Raw genomic sequence first — 16,080 nt, forward strand, 5'->3', positions numbered from 1 at the left:
GAATCAAGCCTTACAGTCCACTAGTATGAATATTGTTTTTAACATTGTTATTGTACTTTAGTGAAGTAACAAATATATACATTCATATTGTACAGTCAGTATAAAGTAATAGCCGTCCCTTAGACGGAAAAAATATATTTCCTTTACAGTAATATCCGCTTGCGAGACGGGGTTGAATAACTTTATACACTTCGAAGTTTGCAACAATGAGCTAGACACGCGACCACCTGCTGAAAAAAGCACAGTCAACCTACAAGTGAAGCATAGGTGAAGTATCAAATCATACCTCGAATATGGGTACCAACTCTGAAGAAAAGAATATCGTACATCCGCCTGGGAGACGGATATTACCGACTAAGGGTTAAGAACAATAATATAGCAGCATTTTGGATGTATCTGAGAATTCCGTAGCGCTTTGCTTCAACGCAATGCAAAATTTGTGTTTTACTTTGCGATTCTTGTTATTGTAGTTATAGTTACTTATTGCGTTATTTGCATTGAGTTGAATCCGTTGATTTTGTGCCAAACATTACGAAATGAGGCCCGCAGACAGTATTGTAGATTAGAGAATAACTTCTATTACCCTGGTGAGCATTGTAACTAATATTTAGCGGGAAAATGAAATGCTACGAAGAAAATTATCAATTTTTATTATTGTTACAAAGTAAATTGGTTATAGATCGTTTTTGTAAGGCTAACATGAATGCACTAATGGGTTTAAGAACAAATAGCAAAATCATTATAGACCTACATATTTTGTGATGCAAATTTATGAACGAAAAATATTGTATGGGATAACTAGGCACATTTCGTAACCGTTTGTGTTAACACGACTCAAAATTTGCGATCTAGGTAGCGATAATGGACATAACAATTATAATAACTGTTTGCATTTTTGCGTTACGTTGCTATACCCAGAATTTTTGCGAAGACTGGTACGGAATAACAACCAACGTCAGTAACTGAGGATACTCTTGAATGAAGTGACATTATTAAAAATTAACATTTTACGAATGCAATCCACGAGTAGTTAACTGCGTAGATGTATGATGGAATTTCATTTACGGTGGAAAACATTAATGGTCTCAAAACAAGTGTTCAAACAAAACACACCAACCACTTTTTGTTCATTGTTATGCATATTTTGATTAATAATAATAATAATAACAATAATGACAATAATAATATACATGGTCAGTGGTAGCCCATGCCATGGTGGTAGCCAGTATACACCACTGAGTTTATTGTGGAGTAAAGTTCGGTTTCAAATACACGTAACTCAAGAGATTTTATGATTAAAGCCAGGAACCGGCGAAAATGTAGTTAGATAACTCTGGCTTCAGACAGTTAAAATAATAATACTATAATTGAGTGTAATTGTTATTACTTGTTTGGCTGTTTTACGTGAATAAGAATTGAGTAGTCATGTACCAAAAAGGCTTTGGATCATCTCTCAATGTTTGGCTTGTCTGAAACCAGAGTGAACTAACTGTACTCTTGACGATTTCTGAGTTTAAGCATGAAATCATTTGAACTATGAGTATTTCACATTGAACCTTATACCGTAACAAAGTACAAAAACTGACCCAACGGTCACGTGAATGTGTATCCCAATGTCAGCAGTTCGTGTCAAATTGTCTCAGTTTTTGTAAAGGCTAAGTTCTCATATCAAGAAAATGTAGTTAATTTATTCTGGCTTCATATTCTTTACTTGAGTAAACCAAGAAGGGAGTTTCCGTTTCACATTGTGCCACTACAGCAAACTTCCAAACTATGGGAATTACACACTGAAATTGGAAATAGTAGGTCTATAATTCCCGTTCGTAACAGAGGGATAAAGTAAAGAATTGAACCTGTTCTTTGAATGCAAACCCGCAGGTAATGTAGGGAGCTTCTTATCTAGGTAACAAATTACTGTTCTTCCCACGATTTCGTTCATCTTGCACCTTTACAAGTGAGATATCTATATTCTTCCTTAACTGCTTTTAATGTGTGGCAAATGAGAAACTCTCTTCGTCTCTTCTGATAAAGATTGGCTGCTCTACTCTATTATCAATTAGCATCCGGCCTAAATAGAAATTGTATGAGTAATACCAACCCATTCTTCAATCGACAATGGAATACTCAATGAAGAGAACGCTAAAATAGACGATTAATCAATCAACAAGTACCAAACAACTCTCAGATACCTCTAATATGGCTACTATGTCGTAACTCATATTTTCCATTTACTCTCTACTGCTGTGCATGTATGTCCCTCATGGAATCAATCGCTAATCTAGAAAATCGTAAAGTTCTTTCTACGACATACTTTAACAGATAGATCCACGTAATTACAAAGTAAATTTTGGCTGGTTACCACATAAAGTGTTCATGCCAAGGCAATCCTTCAGTTACGATAAATATTTGATGGTAAACTTCAACCCAATAAGGAATTTAATAGAAAACTTCAGTACCACCAAGTATTTCATGCTAAATCTCAGGTTGAGTTTATTGGTTGGTTATCAGTGTATCTATATTCAGCTAGTTTCAAATATATTAAATACGTATGTTTGCGTGTACTGCTATTGTTACCACGGAAAATATTTCTCAAATCTTCTTCACCTTGCGTTAAACTATCCTTTATCTTCGATACTGAATTCAAGTGAATAACAGAAACACACAAATAAAAACTGTTTAAGCCCCATCACTCAAAGGACATGTAATTTCCCATATCTGTAGTCTAACTTACAGCCTAGAATGCAAGAGTGCAAGGATAATATTTATACAAAATTTCAAGGTGCTACGCCTAAGAGTTTCAAGGATGTGGTGAATAACAAAAGTCATTTAAGCCTCCCATCCCTCTAAGATATGAAGTTCTCAAAACTTTTCCCTCTTTCTAGTCTAGGGTGTTAGATAAACATTTATACAAAATTTAAAGATTATACGATTAGTTTCGGAAATCGGCGAATATGAAAAATCTATTTAAGCCCACTCATGTTTTAGGATATACAATTCCAAAACTTTAGTCTAGCATGCAAGAATATTTATACAAAACTTGAGGGTCCTGCGTCGAATAATTTCGAAGATCTGGTAAACAAAAAATTCAAGTATCCTCCTTCCTATTCCTCTTGTTTTGCAAACTCCTGCCTTATGCAGAGCCCAAGGTAAAACAGGAATATATGTACAAATTTTCAACGTCGTGCGTCTAATAGTTTTAGATATCTCATGAACGGCAAATATCGCAGATATCAGGCGGGAAACTTCCAAAACTTTTAGAACAAAGAAACGCGATTTTCTGAAAGCTAAAATTAGAGAACTTTAAGATAATAGTAAAAATAAAAAACATCCGGGACATGTATAAGGGAATCAACGAATTTAAGAAAGGCTATCAACTTCGTGCTCATATAGTAAAGAAATCTGACGGTACAGTTCCAACTGACACGGATAGCATCTTAAATAGATGGAAAGATTTCTTTGACGATTTGCTTAACACGCAACCAAAAACTAGTGTGCGTGGAGAAAAGGTGATACACGCCGCAGAACCGTATATTCCAGAACCAAACCGAATAGAAGTAGAAACCGCTATAAAAAAATTAAAGAAATACAAATCTCCGGGTGTAGATGAAATTCCGGCTGAGTTAATTTTAGCTGGAGGCGAAAAATTGTGGAACAAGATACACAAACTCATTATCCTTATCTGGAACAAGAAAGAATTGCCACAAGAGTGGAAAGAATCAATCATTGTTCCAATTCACAAGAAAGGCGACAAAACTGACTGTAATAATTATCGAGGCATTTCTCTTCTGTCAACATTCTATAAAATCCTTTCAAATATTCTGTTAGCAAGACTGACCCCATACGCAGATGAAATTATTGGAGGTTATCAGTGCGGATTTACACGAAATCGATCAACTATCGACCAAATACTAGAAAAAAGTGGGAATACAATACCCCGGTACAAGAACTATTTATTGATTTTAGAAAGGCGTACGACTCGCTTAGGAGAGAAACATTATACAACGTTCTTACAGAACTTGGAATACCGAGAAAGCTAATTAGATTAATTAAGATATGTTTAAATGAATCCCAAAGTAAAGTCCGGGTAGGAAAATTTTTGTCCACGAGCTTTCACGTCGAAAATGGCCTGAAACAAGGAGATGCGTTGTCGCCATTATTATTTAACTTTGTTCTGGAATACGCCATAAGGAAAATCAAAGATAGCAACCACGGCATAGAGTTCAACTGTATTCACCAGGTTATGACATATGCTGATGATGTAAATGTAATAGGGGATGATAGGAGAACAATAGAAAGAAATGCAGAGATCTTATTAAACGCATGCAGGGACATGGGTTTAGAAGTAAATGCAGATAAAACTAAATACATGGAAGTGCGTCGGGACCGGAATACAGCAAATTATGGATGCGTTAAAATATTAAATAATACTTTTGATAAAGTGGATAGTTTCAAATATGTGGGATCAATATTAACACAGGAAAATCATATTCACGAAGAAATTAAATGTCGACTAAAAGCAGGGAATTCGTGTTACTATTCGTTCAAAATCTCTTGTCGTCGCGAATTCTGTCGAGGAATTTGAAGCTTAAGATATACAAAACGATAATTATGCCTGTTGTTCTGTATGGCTGCGAAGCATGGTCACTTACTCTGAAGGAAGAACATAGACTGAAAGTATTTGAGAACAAGATCCTGAGACGAATATTCGGACCCAAGAGGAACGGGAATGGGGAATGGCGAAAACTTCATAACGAGGAACTACATAATTTATATGGTCTACCCAACATTGTTAGGGTCGTCAAGTCTAGGAGGCTTAGGTGATCGGGTCATGTAGCTAGAATGAAAGAAAGTAGAAACGCTATCAAAGTCTTGACTGGAAGACCAATCGGAAAACGACCATGAGGAAGACCTAGGCGCAGATGGGAGGACAATATTAAGATGGATTTCGCAGAGATTGGAATACAAAGTAGAAACTGGATGCAGTTAGCTAAGGATAGAAGTCAGTGGAGAGCTTTTGTGAACGCGGCATTGAACCTCCGGGTTCCATAGGCCATAGAGTTAGTTAGTTAGTTAGTTCATGAACGGCAAAAATTACCCTAGGCCTCCAACTACCATTAAATTACACAATTCCCAAATTCTAGTCTTATTTACAGACTAGTGTGCAAGGAGAAAATGTATACAAAACTCGAAGGTTGTACCCCTTATAATTTCGGAGATGTGGTGAAAGAAAAAGTGTTTAAGCCTTCTCACATGGCCCCTTTAGGATATATAATTCTCAAGACCTCACCTTATTTGCAGCTCGCTGTGAAAGGAAAATATTTGTACAAAATTTCAAGAGTCTGCGTCTAACAGTATCGGAGACCCTGTAAACGGCAAAAAATAATAAATGAAATAAAGTTTCTCAATTTCCTTAGGACACGTATTTCACAAATACCCGTTTCATCCCCAGGCTAGGGTGAAAGAGGAATGTTTATATAAAATATCAAAATTCTACGTCTAATATTCTCCGAGTTCTAAAGAACGGGAAAATGTCTTAAAGCTTCCTTTCTCCCTTAGAATGTGCAATTCCCAAAACTTCACCGGTATTTGCAGCTTAAGGTGTAAGGAGAATATGCATAATATAATTTGAAAGGAACTATGTCTAGTAAGTTTGAGCGTCTGGCGAACATAAAAAGATCATTGTACCCTCCTCCCTTAGAATATGTATTTTGCAAAATCTTGTCTTATCTACAGCCTAGGTGGCTTAATGATTTCCACTAATTTAAGGGAAACATTTCCTCAAGATCTCAAGGCAAAGTAGTTCTGAAGATCTGTTGATGAGCGAATTAGCAAGTGTATCGATGGATTATATATATATATATATATATATATATATATATATATATATATATATATATATATATATATATATATATATATATTACTGCCATTTCTACGGTATTAACACTAATTTACGTAGAATCTAATAAAGAAAATATAATTTTTACCACATTTCTCAAGAATCTCGTCGCTTCCATCCCAGCAATCATTTTTCCCGTTACAAACATCGAGATTGTAAATGCATTGACCAGAATTGCACCTAAATTCGTCTGCATTACACTGTCTCTTCCCTGAAAAGAAAAGAAAGTAAGTACATGAAGCATCAAGTTTCTACAAGATTTCTACTAACTTAAGTTCCAAACAAAATAAAATACTGTTAGTTTCTTGTTTCATTCTTATATTCTGTAAGCAATCAGAAAAGTCTCTTATTAATATTTCGCAGGATAGTAATCGACTATGATTCTTACAAAGAAAAAGTTAGAACTCTACCATTAAGCCAGTGTATTGCTTAATGTATATTGCTAACTAGTCGAATTCAAAGGAGGCTTTACCTTATACAGTATTGGATCACGCGATCCAATATCCTGTTATTTCAGACAACCAATACCTCTTTGCTACTGTACAGGTTGCGTAAAATCTAAGGAATGTTATAGATTTTAAACGCAGTATGGATATCCACCGGTAATGTCATCGTTACTCGTGAAGACTTTAATGGATTGACTCCTTGAACGAACCTGGTCGAGATAATTGCTATTCTATTGAAGAAATAAGAAAGCACAATTCAAAAATTCGTTTTTGTTCAAGAGATATCGTGTTGCGTAACGGAATGATGGACTAACGGTATATCCTTATAATTCCCATTACGTGTTCCTAAGAAATTACTACCGATATACTTGTGCTCCTAAACCTGTCTTAGATAGACTTTCAGAGAAATTATTAAATGAGTTATCGCTTTTCATTGTTCCGTTTTCGTCCATCATTTATTTTCTTTTCTGAAAGGAAATCAATTAGGACAATATATATACAATCGTATATCGCATACAATCAGTAGAACTCATACAATCTTGACCAAAATTGAGATGCTGATAGAACTTCACGAGCTTCCCAAACATATGAAATATTTCGGCGTGTGCAGGGAATTGATTCCTGAGTTATTTATTAACAAATTTGTAGTTTAACTTAGTGAAAGGTTGTCATATGTATTATACTATCGACGATACTAATTTGAACTTAACAAAATTTGGTATGATAGTAGTCATATTTAGCTCGGTACGCACATTGATTATTATTGTATACCGATAATTGATTATTCGATTATTGACAATGAAATTTAGGTTTGAACTTAGTGAAATGAAAAACTTTCAATAAATCAAAATCGATAAAACCGGTTCCTTCTTGACCAAATTTGATATATTGACAAAGGTTGACAAGCTTTGTAAACATTCGAGCACAGTCTAAAACATCTACAGATCTTTACAAGTTATTAGCCGTCCAAGTTGTGTTTACTTACAGGTAAATGTATATATGTTGTCACACAATTCCGTCGTACACATACAACGTCTGGTTGAGCATGTAAATAAATTGAGATTACCAAACTTTAAATGCTTTGGACCATAGAGAACGAAATTAGCGAAGAGAAAATTTAATGTCGTCGTAATGTGGGACGGTGAAACTGACGGCTATTTGCCCCGTCACCACATAAGAACAGACAATTCAATGTATTCTGTATGCAACGGAGAGCTGTTCCAAACGTAAATAGCGAATGAAACCGCAACAATGAGATTACCTGGTAAAGCTTTCATTGTGTATAATATACATGACTGGAAAAAAGAGTCAATGTAGTTAGTGCTGAAGGGTTGCAAAATATAGAGGGGTTTCGTGTAATGTGCCATTCTATGGATCCAGGGAACAGACGTAGAGGAACGTGAGTACGTAGAAAATGCCCAAAGACTGTGGGATGGAAAGGGCAGAGACCAACCAGTGAGTTGTGGTGGTAGGATTGAGTGCGACTGAATACTGGTGTTTAGTGGACATTCAATCATGAAGGTCAGCTACTGTAAATAGAAACAGATTGCGGCGGTACTTTGGAGACTGATATGTAAACGTGCATCATACGTATACTGGTGGCGATAAAATGATGAACGTCTCGTTGCGAAACAGATTAAAACGTAGCTGTAGGATGAACGGGGTTATTATGGCTTAGTTTAATACTCTAATTAAACACGACGATCGACACTAAAGGTGACTTCGGCTATTTAGGACATTTAAATTTGCTGGAAAATAATTGCTCTTGAGTGAAAGATTATCTCTGGGTTTCTAACACCCGAGACATTTATCTATGAATAGGTTTCGTACGCAAGAAACAAAGAGAATAGCGATCACTTTCGAAGTTATTAGATCGGGTCTCTTTGAAGCCAAACCAAAGGAACTGCATTGTGTTACAGAAGCTGTTCTCGACATGACGTACTTGGCAAATTTTAATCCCCATTTCTCTTCCCAAAAACAAACCACGTCAAACATTTTTCATCCACTTTCTCGTCGAGCATACAGGATGGAAATAAATGGAAGAAGTTTATCTCTTGTCATGGACCAATCATCAGTTTTCTAGACTCTATTACCTTCAGGTTCAGTTCAGTAACCCAAAAATGATTTATTCAGAAAGAACAACCAAACACTGGCAGGACTTTCGTCCACAACGTGCTCGCGTGCATCAAAGTGTGTGTGTGTATTCACGATTTATATGTCTGTCTTTTGCAACTCTAGAAACGATTTTTTTTTTGTAGTGAGTGATGAGCAGAGAAAAATATAGAGAATTATTGGGGACAAACGATGGCAAAGACTTTCATTATTGAGCTGTTATACCTTCAAATTTTAACGTTGTGTACATCGTGAGAAAACCCAAATTCACTTGATAGACTGTGACACTGCTACTTGCTCCATTATACTGTAATACTATTGTGGAATATGTTACTTGTTTTCAGTGTCGTAGCTAGGGGGAGTGCGAGCAGATCGGTCGCCCCAGGCGCTGATGGCAAGGGGCGCCGTACGAGCAAGAAGAATGGAAAAGTGTTTGAAATGAATAAACGTCAAGTCGCCCCGAAAAAATATTAGAGCCCTATTAAATCAATATTGCTGTCGTTTGGCAAAATAATAATAATAATAATAATAATAATAATAATAATAATAATAATAATAATAATAATAATAATAATAATAAAATAAATAAATAAATAAAAAAAATAAAAAAAATAAATTTGTTCAATAATTTTCTTGCTTGCTCTGCTCGCAACCGAAACGTTCTGATAAAGTTCACAAGTTGTTACTGTTGCTTAAAGAAAATTATTATACAGTAAAACCTGCCTTCAACGGATTCTTTATTAAACGGAAAACTGTCTTAAAGGGAAATATTCCATGGTCCCATGGATTTTGGAGTAAAAGACATGTAAAAGTCCCTTCATTAAGCGGAAACTGTGTTATGCGGACAACGGAAAGCAAAATAAACCTTTAACGGAAAATTCTGAGTTTCAGACTACATTGTTTAGAAGATTTTTAAACATCCTGTGAGAGGGTAAATATACACTGTCTGCGATAAATACTTCGTTCTTTTGTTAAAACTTTATGGGCAGTGTTGACCTTTATCAAGCACTACTCATATTCAGCTCCCACAATTTTTCGCCAGTCCTACGCAGCATGTCAGCTGTCAGTCTTCTTTGTAGGCGTACTTCTGTTTCGCTTGTGTAGCAACTAGCGACAGCCAACAAAAATGAGAAGAAAACTGACAAAACAAAGTTCTGGAAAAAAGGAATTAAGGCAAAGCAGAAGTTATATATCTCAATCACGTGTCGTGAAAACAAGGAGGAAAGAGTTCAGAGGACTTTCAAAATTCCAGAGAAAGATTTTCTGTGTCCTGAAGTATACCGCAGCCAAGTAGTAGCAATGTATGCAAAAAATCTTGCTTGACTATTGGGAAAAATAAAGGAAAGTGTGCACAGCATATTTTGTGTTTAAGTTTTTTTGGGTATTAAACCGTAGAAGGAAAAAGTACTGTAATTAAACAAGTTGCGTACATCAATATATTTTCTCATTATGTCCGTTATAAGCATATATATTTTCTTAACGGAAAGGTCTATCTCCAGTAAGCGGAAACCTGTCTTTAACGGAAATTTTTGCGAGTCCCGCTCGATTCCGCTGAAGACAGGTTTCACTGTATTTATGATTTGTCAATGATGATGTGATATACAAGGTGTCGAGTAATGACTTATAGTATACGCAGGAGCTACGCGCTTTTGGCTGTTGCAATGGTCTTCCCAAGCACCTTAATAATAAAGGAAGGGATGGTTCGATAAGATGAATGTATGGGGGCGCCGAAGTCTATTTCGTCCCGGGCGCCCGAAATCTATAGCTACGGCTCTTCTTGTTTATTAAACTTCATACTATTTTTGCGAGGAGAATCAAATCATTAGTAAATGGTACAATTTTCTAACCTGTTTCGCTCTCCCATGTTTTACACTGGTATAGAAATATTGCATCAATGCTAAATTCAGTTACTCTCTTCAAATTTACTGACAATAATTTTAAAAAAATATTTCGAAAGCCACTTAAGGAAGTGTTCTTATTTAACAATAAAACTTACCGCACATTGCTATGTCTTCGTCGCTACCATCCGCACAATTTTTCATGGTGTCACAAACTAACGATGGGTAGATACAGTTTCCTGTCGTACATTGAAATAGACCTTGGTGACATGTGTGCTTTTCTGTTGAAAGAAATTTGAGAATGATAAAAAAATTATTTATCAAAATAATTTAAGGTGAAGATCTCAGATGAAATGCAATAACGAAATAAAGTGATGAAACAGGGAAAAATGGTCTCCTTCATTGTTACCTTCAAGGTTCCTTACATTACTCCAAGTTATTTCTTGTGTTAAATATTAAAGAATGTTCAGTATTTTTCAAGGATCTTATAAAATAGAGGATCTGCCCTTACAACAAAATCTTGAAGCCATACGTCACAGTTTCACCACTCCTACTCTGCCCACTCCGCCCAATAGGATCGCAATGTTTTCGGCCAATAATCATGGCGGAAACGAAAGTAGCCAATCAGACGATAGCAGAAACGAGAGTAGCCAATCAGACTTGCCGATCCTCGGTTGTTTTTCGGCTTCATCGATTCAATAGGATGAAATACATATGGGCAGATTCTCTATTTATAACATCCTTGGTATTTTTGCAATCTCTGATGATTTCTTAAATATTTGATTAGTTCAATCAGCATTTAAAAAACTGTTATCTTACATCAGTGTCCACCGAAAATAGTTCCTCATGACTTTTAACTCTGAATTCTTTATACTATAAGGGTGGTGCAAATGAAATGTCCATACGAATCTGTAATTTCCGAAAGCCAAAAATATGAAAACTACAATAGCTAGTTAATCCTTAGTCTCCGTGTGCAAACACTCACGTTCCCATCCTCAACATATGATTCTTTTACGAGGTGAAAAGTCTGGAATCTGCTGTTCGATGAAATCTCAATCGCACGTTGCACAGCCCGATCAACCGAGAAATTCTTCCAATCGAAGAAGTGATTCAGACTCTAGAAGAGATGATAGTCGCTGAGAGGGACATCAGGAGAATGCGATGGAAGAGGAAGGGAGTAACTAATGGAGAGTATCCAACATCGTCCGAATGTCATTTACGTATGCTTTGGAGTGCAACGCGAGTACAGCATGTTCATGGGAAATTTTATGGATGCTTGTGGGCACAGTCGCGGTGCATTTTATACAACTCAGCAGAAACCGCTCCGCAGTGATGATTTAATCTCGATGGAGAAGATGTTGTATTGACCCCACAGTCACTATACCAACATCTCATAGAGAAAACTATCCAGAATTTTCATCAATATTCAACTCCGAGATGTGATTAAAAATGCGGTGAATAATTTTTATTAAAAGCAAAGTAATAAGCTTACATAGAATTTGTTTTAATCTCCTTCAATTTAATTTAATTTAATCCTTACTGTCCTTGACTAGCAATGCATTTATCCGAACGTTGAATCCATCACTCGAAGTATTTCTGGAAGGCTTCGTTTGGAAGGGCGTTTAGCTACTCTGTCGTAGCCCTCTCAATGCCAGAAATGGTGTCAAAACATTTTCCTTTAAGCACGGTTTTAACTTCTGGGAAGAGCCAGAAGTCGCATGGTGCTGTATGTGGAGAGCACAGCGAATATGGACAGACAAGAATATTTTTTTCGGCCAAAACCTAACGGATCAAAAGCAAGGTGTGGTACGGTGTGGTGAAAAAGAAACAATTTGTCCACTTAATCGGCGATTAAAATGCTTTTCACGGACCGATACGAAATATTTAGTTCTTTGGAAAGCTCTCAAATAGTCATTATCCTGTTTGAACAAATGATTTGTTCTACTTTTTGCAAGCTTTCATCTGTTTTTGATTTTGAAGGACTTCTTGATCGTCCTTAGTTTTAAACCGACTCATTGCCGCTTTTGAATCGCTCACGCCACTCGTAAAGTCTTCAATGCCACTGCTTCATTGACAAACATTTATTTTGAATTTTCGTGAGTTCTTTGGTACTTTTTGCAGCTTAGAGCAAAACTAAATGCTGGAGCGCGAAAGACACTCTTAACACGTCCTCACTCTTCTGACTCTGGAAGCCAACTAACACGTCACAACTCCTTCAAATTCGTAACTGGGTGTACCAAAGATTTAGGCTACTTGGCTGACTAGTTGACATGAATACAACGTCGATAGATGGCACTGTGTAACTACATTCACCGTATTTTTTGATTACACTTTGTATGTCCCGGCCGTTTACGATTGCCGTAGCTAATTCATTTTTCCTCGAAAGTGAAAATCCGATGCAGGAAGCCTATTTTATTCCTACATACACTGAGAAAACTGCACACTTGTAGATGGTGATTTTTTTTAGTCGGTATCAATTCATGTGACACTCGTGAGTCCATCCTTCACCTTACCCATTGCACAGTGGTATGATGTATACCTCACTCGTCAGTAAGGTACAAAGAATTTTCCGATTGTTCACTTCCACGGTCTTCCTGAAGAGCTCAGTCCAACATGATTTTGTTTAGTCCCCAAAGGTCATCAATGCCTTGGCATCAGAATGAAATGTGACTAACAACAAATGGTGTTTTCATTTGCCATTCGTTGTCCATTTTTGAAGGTTTCTTTGTAAAATATCCTGAGTTCGTTAAAAAATACACAACTCTGTGTTCTGGATAATACAATTTCGTACGACTATCCTGTTCAACAATTGGGACGGCGGTGGCTCAGTGGTAGAGCGTTCATCTCTGGTGATTGGGGTTCCTGGTTCGATCCCAACTCTCGCCATGAACGTTGTGGTGGACAAACACCGCGTGCGTGGGTTTCCTCCGTTTTCCCCGTTTTTTACCGTTTCATTCACCGTTTCTTTCTTCATTCCACCGTTTCTTTCATGTCTAATCATCACCGTCTTCTTTAGTCTAGCCGGCATAGCCGTGGGATTTAAAACTCAAAGATTTCGTTTCATTTTTCCTATTGAACAACTAATTGCCTTCTTTTTTTCTGGGTACCACAACCTATTTGTTGGACATGTACAGAGTGTGTGACCTCTACGCGTGACGTTAGTCCATCCCAGTGTTTTGTTACTGAAGGAGTTTACTTACCACACGTCACAACAGGCATTTCGTTCGTATTCAGCTAATACCAGTACTTTAACATTTACTACCATTTAAAATGAAGTTGAAAAGTGAGGGAAGAAAATTCGAAATGATTGTATTTAGAGACATGATTCCTGCGCAATTATTTAAGCTAATGTTTGTTCCCATTTAATTCTTAAGTATCTTGTTGCTCAGTTAGCTATATACGATAAGGTTTCTAAGTGTATACACAACTAATCATATTTTATTTTACAACCCTTAGGTAATTGTGAACTTGGTTTCTCTCTACCAGAAATAAATCCAGAAAAACTTACTGCTTGAAAGTTGATGCCGAATTAATAACTGTTTGAAATTTTACAGAACTTGCTTCGATTGCAATTTAACAAATTTTGATGTTAATATATTTGAAAAGCAATACTTATTAAAACAGACACTTTATATTTTTTTACAACACAATAATGTATGAATATTAAACTGTGTTCAAAACAGCATTTCCAAACTTTTTTTTGCGAAATTCAAAACAGTCTAATATGTAAATGTACCAAAAGGAAATTTTTATATACATGAGTAGGGGATACATGTAGGTTCTGCAGACATCTTTCCCCTTCCACCCCCTAACTACCAAAAAAAAATTATGAAGCTACCCCTGACTATTGTACTTTAACACAGAAGGATAACCCAAAGTGAGATTGCATAGGCTTTTATGACATTTAAAATCATAAAAACTTACAATCTAAAAACCTACATCTAAAATTACACTACAGTACACTACTTATAATTACACTTTTACTCTATCCCATAATGACCCCAAGCTAATGTATTTACACCATCTCTTAATATATATCTTTTTTCGTCCGTGGAATCTAGTGCCAGCTTATGAACGGTTATGCTATACATATCGTGCTTATAACTCCTAATGAGGTTTATGTCTTGATGTGTTTTTACATTTTTAAATAAACTTTCTTTATAATCATTAAACTGCAACTCTTTTGATATTACAGCTTTAGTTACACCTTTAGCCTTTTTCTCTTCTTTATTTTCTACTCTATAAGCATACATCTTTGATCTCAATCTAATAAACTCTGACATTATTTTACTCTTATTCTCATCTTTCACCTTACCTATTACTTTTTTGTTTATTAGTGGCAGTCCATATATGTTATTTTCCCCGTATTCACTCGTATCAAACTGGTCAACTATTTCTGCTATGTCTTTGTAAAAGTCTTCACTCTCAATCTCGTATATAAAGCTATCAGTATCCATGTAACATAAATCTATATTGTTTTCATATTTCGGCTTAATAGTGTTATAATGAAAATCATACATTAATAGTTTTGACAGTTCTAATACGCTCATACCAACATATATTGGTTTATTAAATATCAATCGCACTTTTTTCATATGTGTAGCACACAAATTCTCTGTAAATATTGTTCTGTAATCAAAATTTGGTTTTGCAATTAATTTTTTTACTCTTTCAGGATCACATTCTAATTGTATGGGCTGCCTCTTTCTAATATTTTCCATTGTTTTTCCAAATACCGAGTTATTCATGAGCTTATAAAAATCTTCTTCAAACTTGTTTTTAGCTTGCGTTCTCATATTAGTATTTAAGTCAATGTATTTCTTTAGCCAGTCTGATTGTTTGAATTCTAATATTCTATGCACTTTCTTTAATTTCATTCCAAGCGACATATATAGTTTTAAGTTCCTATAGTGAATTACATATCTCTCCTTATTATAAAGTGTTGTTAGTAGTTTCGATTGTTAGATTCTGGTGGACACATGTTTTCTGGAGCTGATGGTAAATCAGAATGTTTGTTGTGTAAATACTTCGGATATTCTAAATCTACTTCTAATATGTAGCCAGTTTCTGAATCATCTGGAATGTTCATTATATCTATGCAAGGTTTAATCCATTTAAAGTCTTTATAAGGCATGTATTGACTCATCGCCCACCCATATAAGTTGTTTGCGTCTAGATATGCTAGGTATGTTGAACACTCATATTTATTATAATCTTGCATATATTTGTTGTTAGCTTTTACATATCTTTTACTGCATTGTGAGATTCCACCTCGTATACCTTTTTCTAGCATTAGTATTTTATCATAATCAGTTAACATTTCTAAGTTAATTTTAGTCATCTTTAGCATTGCGTCCCACGATAAGCCCGGTGCTGTATAATACCAAGCAGGATCTAATCCATATGCCTTTAAACACATATCTCTAAAGTTTTCAAATATTTCTGTTAATTGAAGGACATCTGTTTTGTTATAATGCTCAGTTAAGTCCCTCACTAACTTCAGATCGAATTCTTTACAAACTCGCACATGAAGCTTATGACGTTCAGGACTTATTTTTTCTCCTGTTAATCTGTTTGTAAATTTGTCTATAGATAATGGAACAGATTCTTCTAATTTTTCAAATGAATCAACATAATCAAATGGATAATCACCTTTAGTATTAACTAGATCAAGCTTATCAATCGGGAAAAACTTTCATATTTCTCGAAATTGTTCTGGCTTTAAATTATTAGTTAACTCTGCTAAACTCTTTGACATAAATCTAAATGAATCAACAAATCTTAA

The 16,080-nt window shown here is 35.5% G+C and overlaps 2 protein-coding genes across 3 annotated transcripts in view; both read right to left on the reverse strand.

The window, feature by feature from the left end:
- Positions 1-16,080, reverse strand: part of LOC145680809 (uncharacterized) — a 708,231-nt gene that overhangs the window by 517,106 nt on the left and 175,045 nt on the right. The gene's annotated exons all lie outside the window — the stretch shown is intronic.
- LOC145680811 (uncharacterized) overlaps positions 1-16,080 on the reverse strand; it is a 107,191-nt gene that overhangs the window by 29,229 nt on the left and 61,882 nt on the right. For both annotated transcript variants that reach the window (XM_081751885.1, XM_081751884.1), the window contains exons 6-7: positions 10,454-10,576; positions 5,988-6,110 (exon numbers count right to left, since the gene is read on the reverse strand). In XM_081751885.1, the coding sequence (XP_081608011.1) occupies positions 5,988-6,110; positions 10,454-10,576 (246 nt within the window). The remainder of the gene's footprint in view (positions 1-5,987; positions 6,111-10,453; positions 10,577-16,080) is intronic.

The sequence above is a fragment of the Thermobia domestica genome, chromosome 3 (assembly GCF_964235325.1).
Source record: "Thermobia domestica chromosome 3, izTheDome1.hap1.1, whole genome shotgun sequence".
NCBI classification, from domain to species: Eukaryota; Metazoa; Arthropoda; class Insecta; order Zygentoma; family Lepismatidae; genus Thermobia; species Thermobia domestica.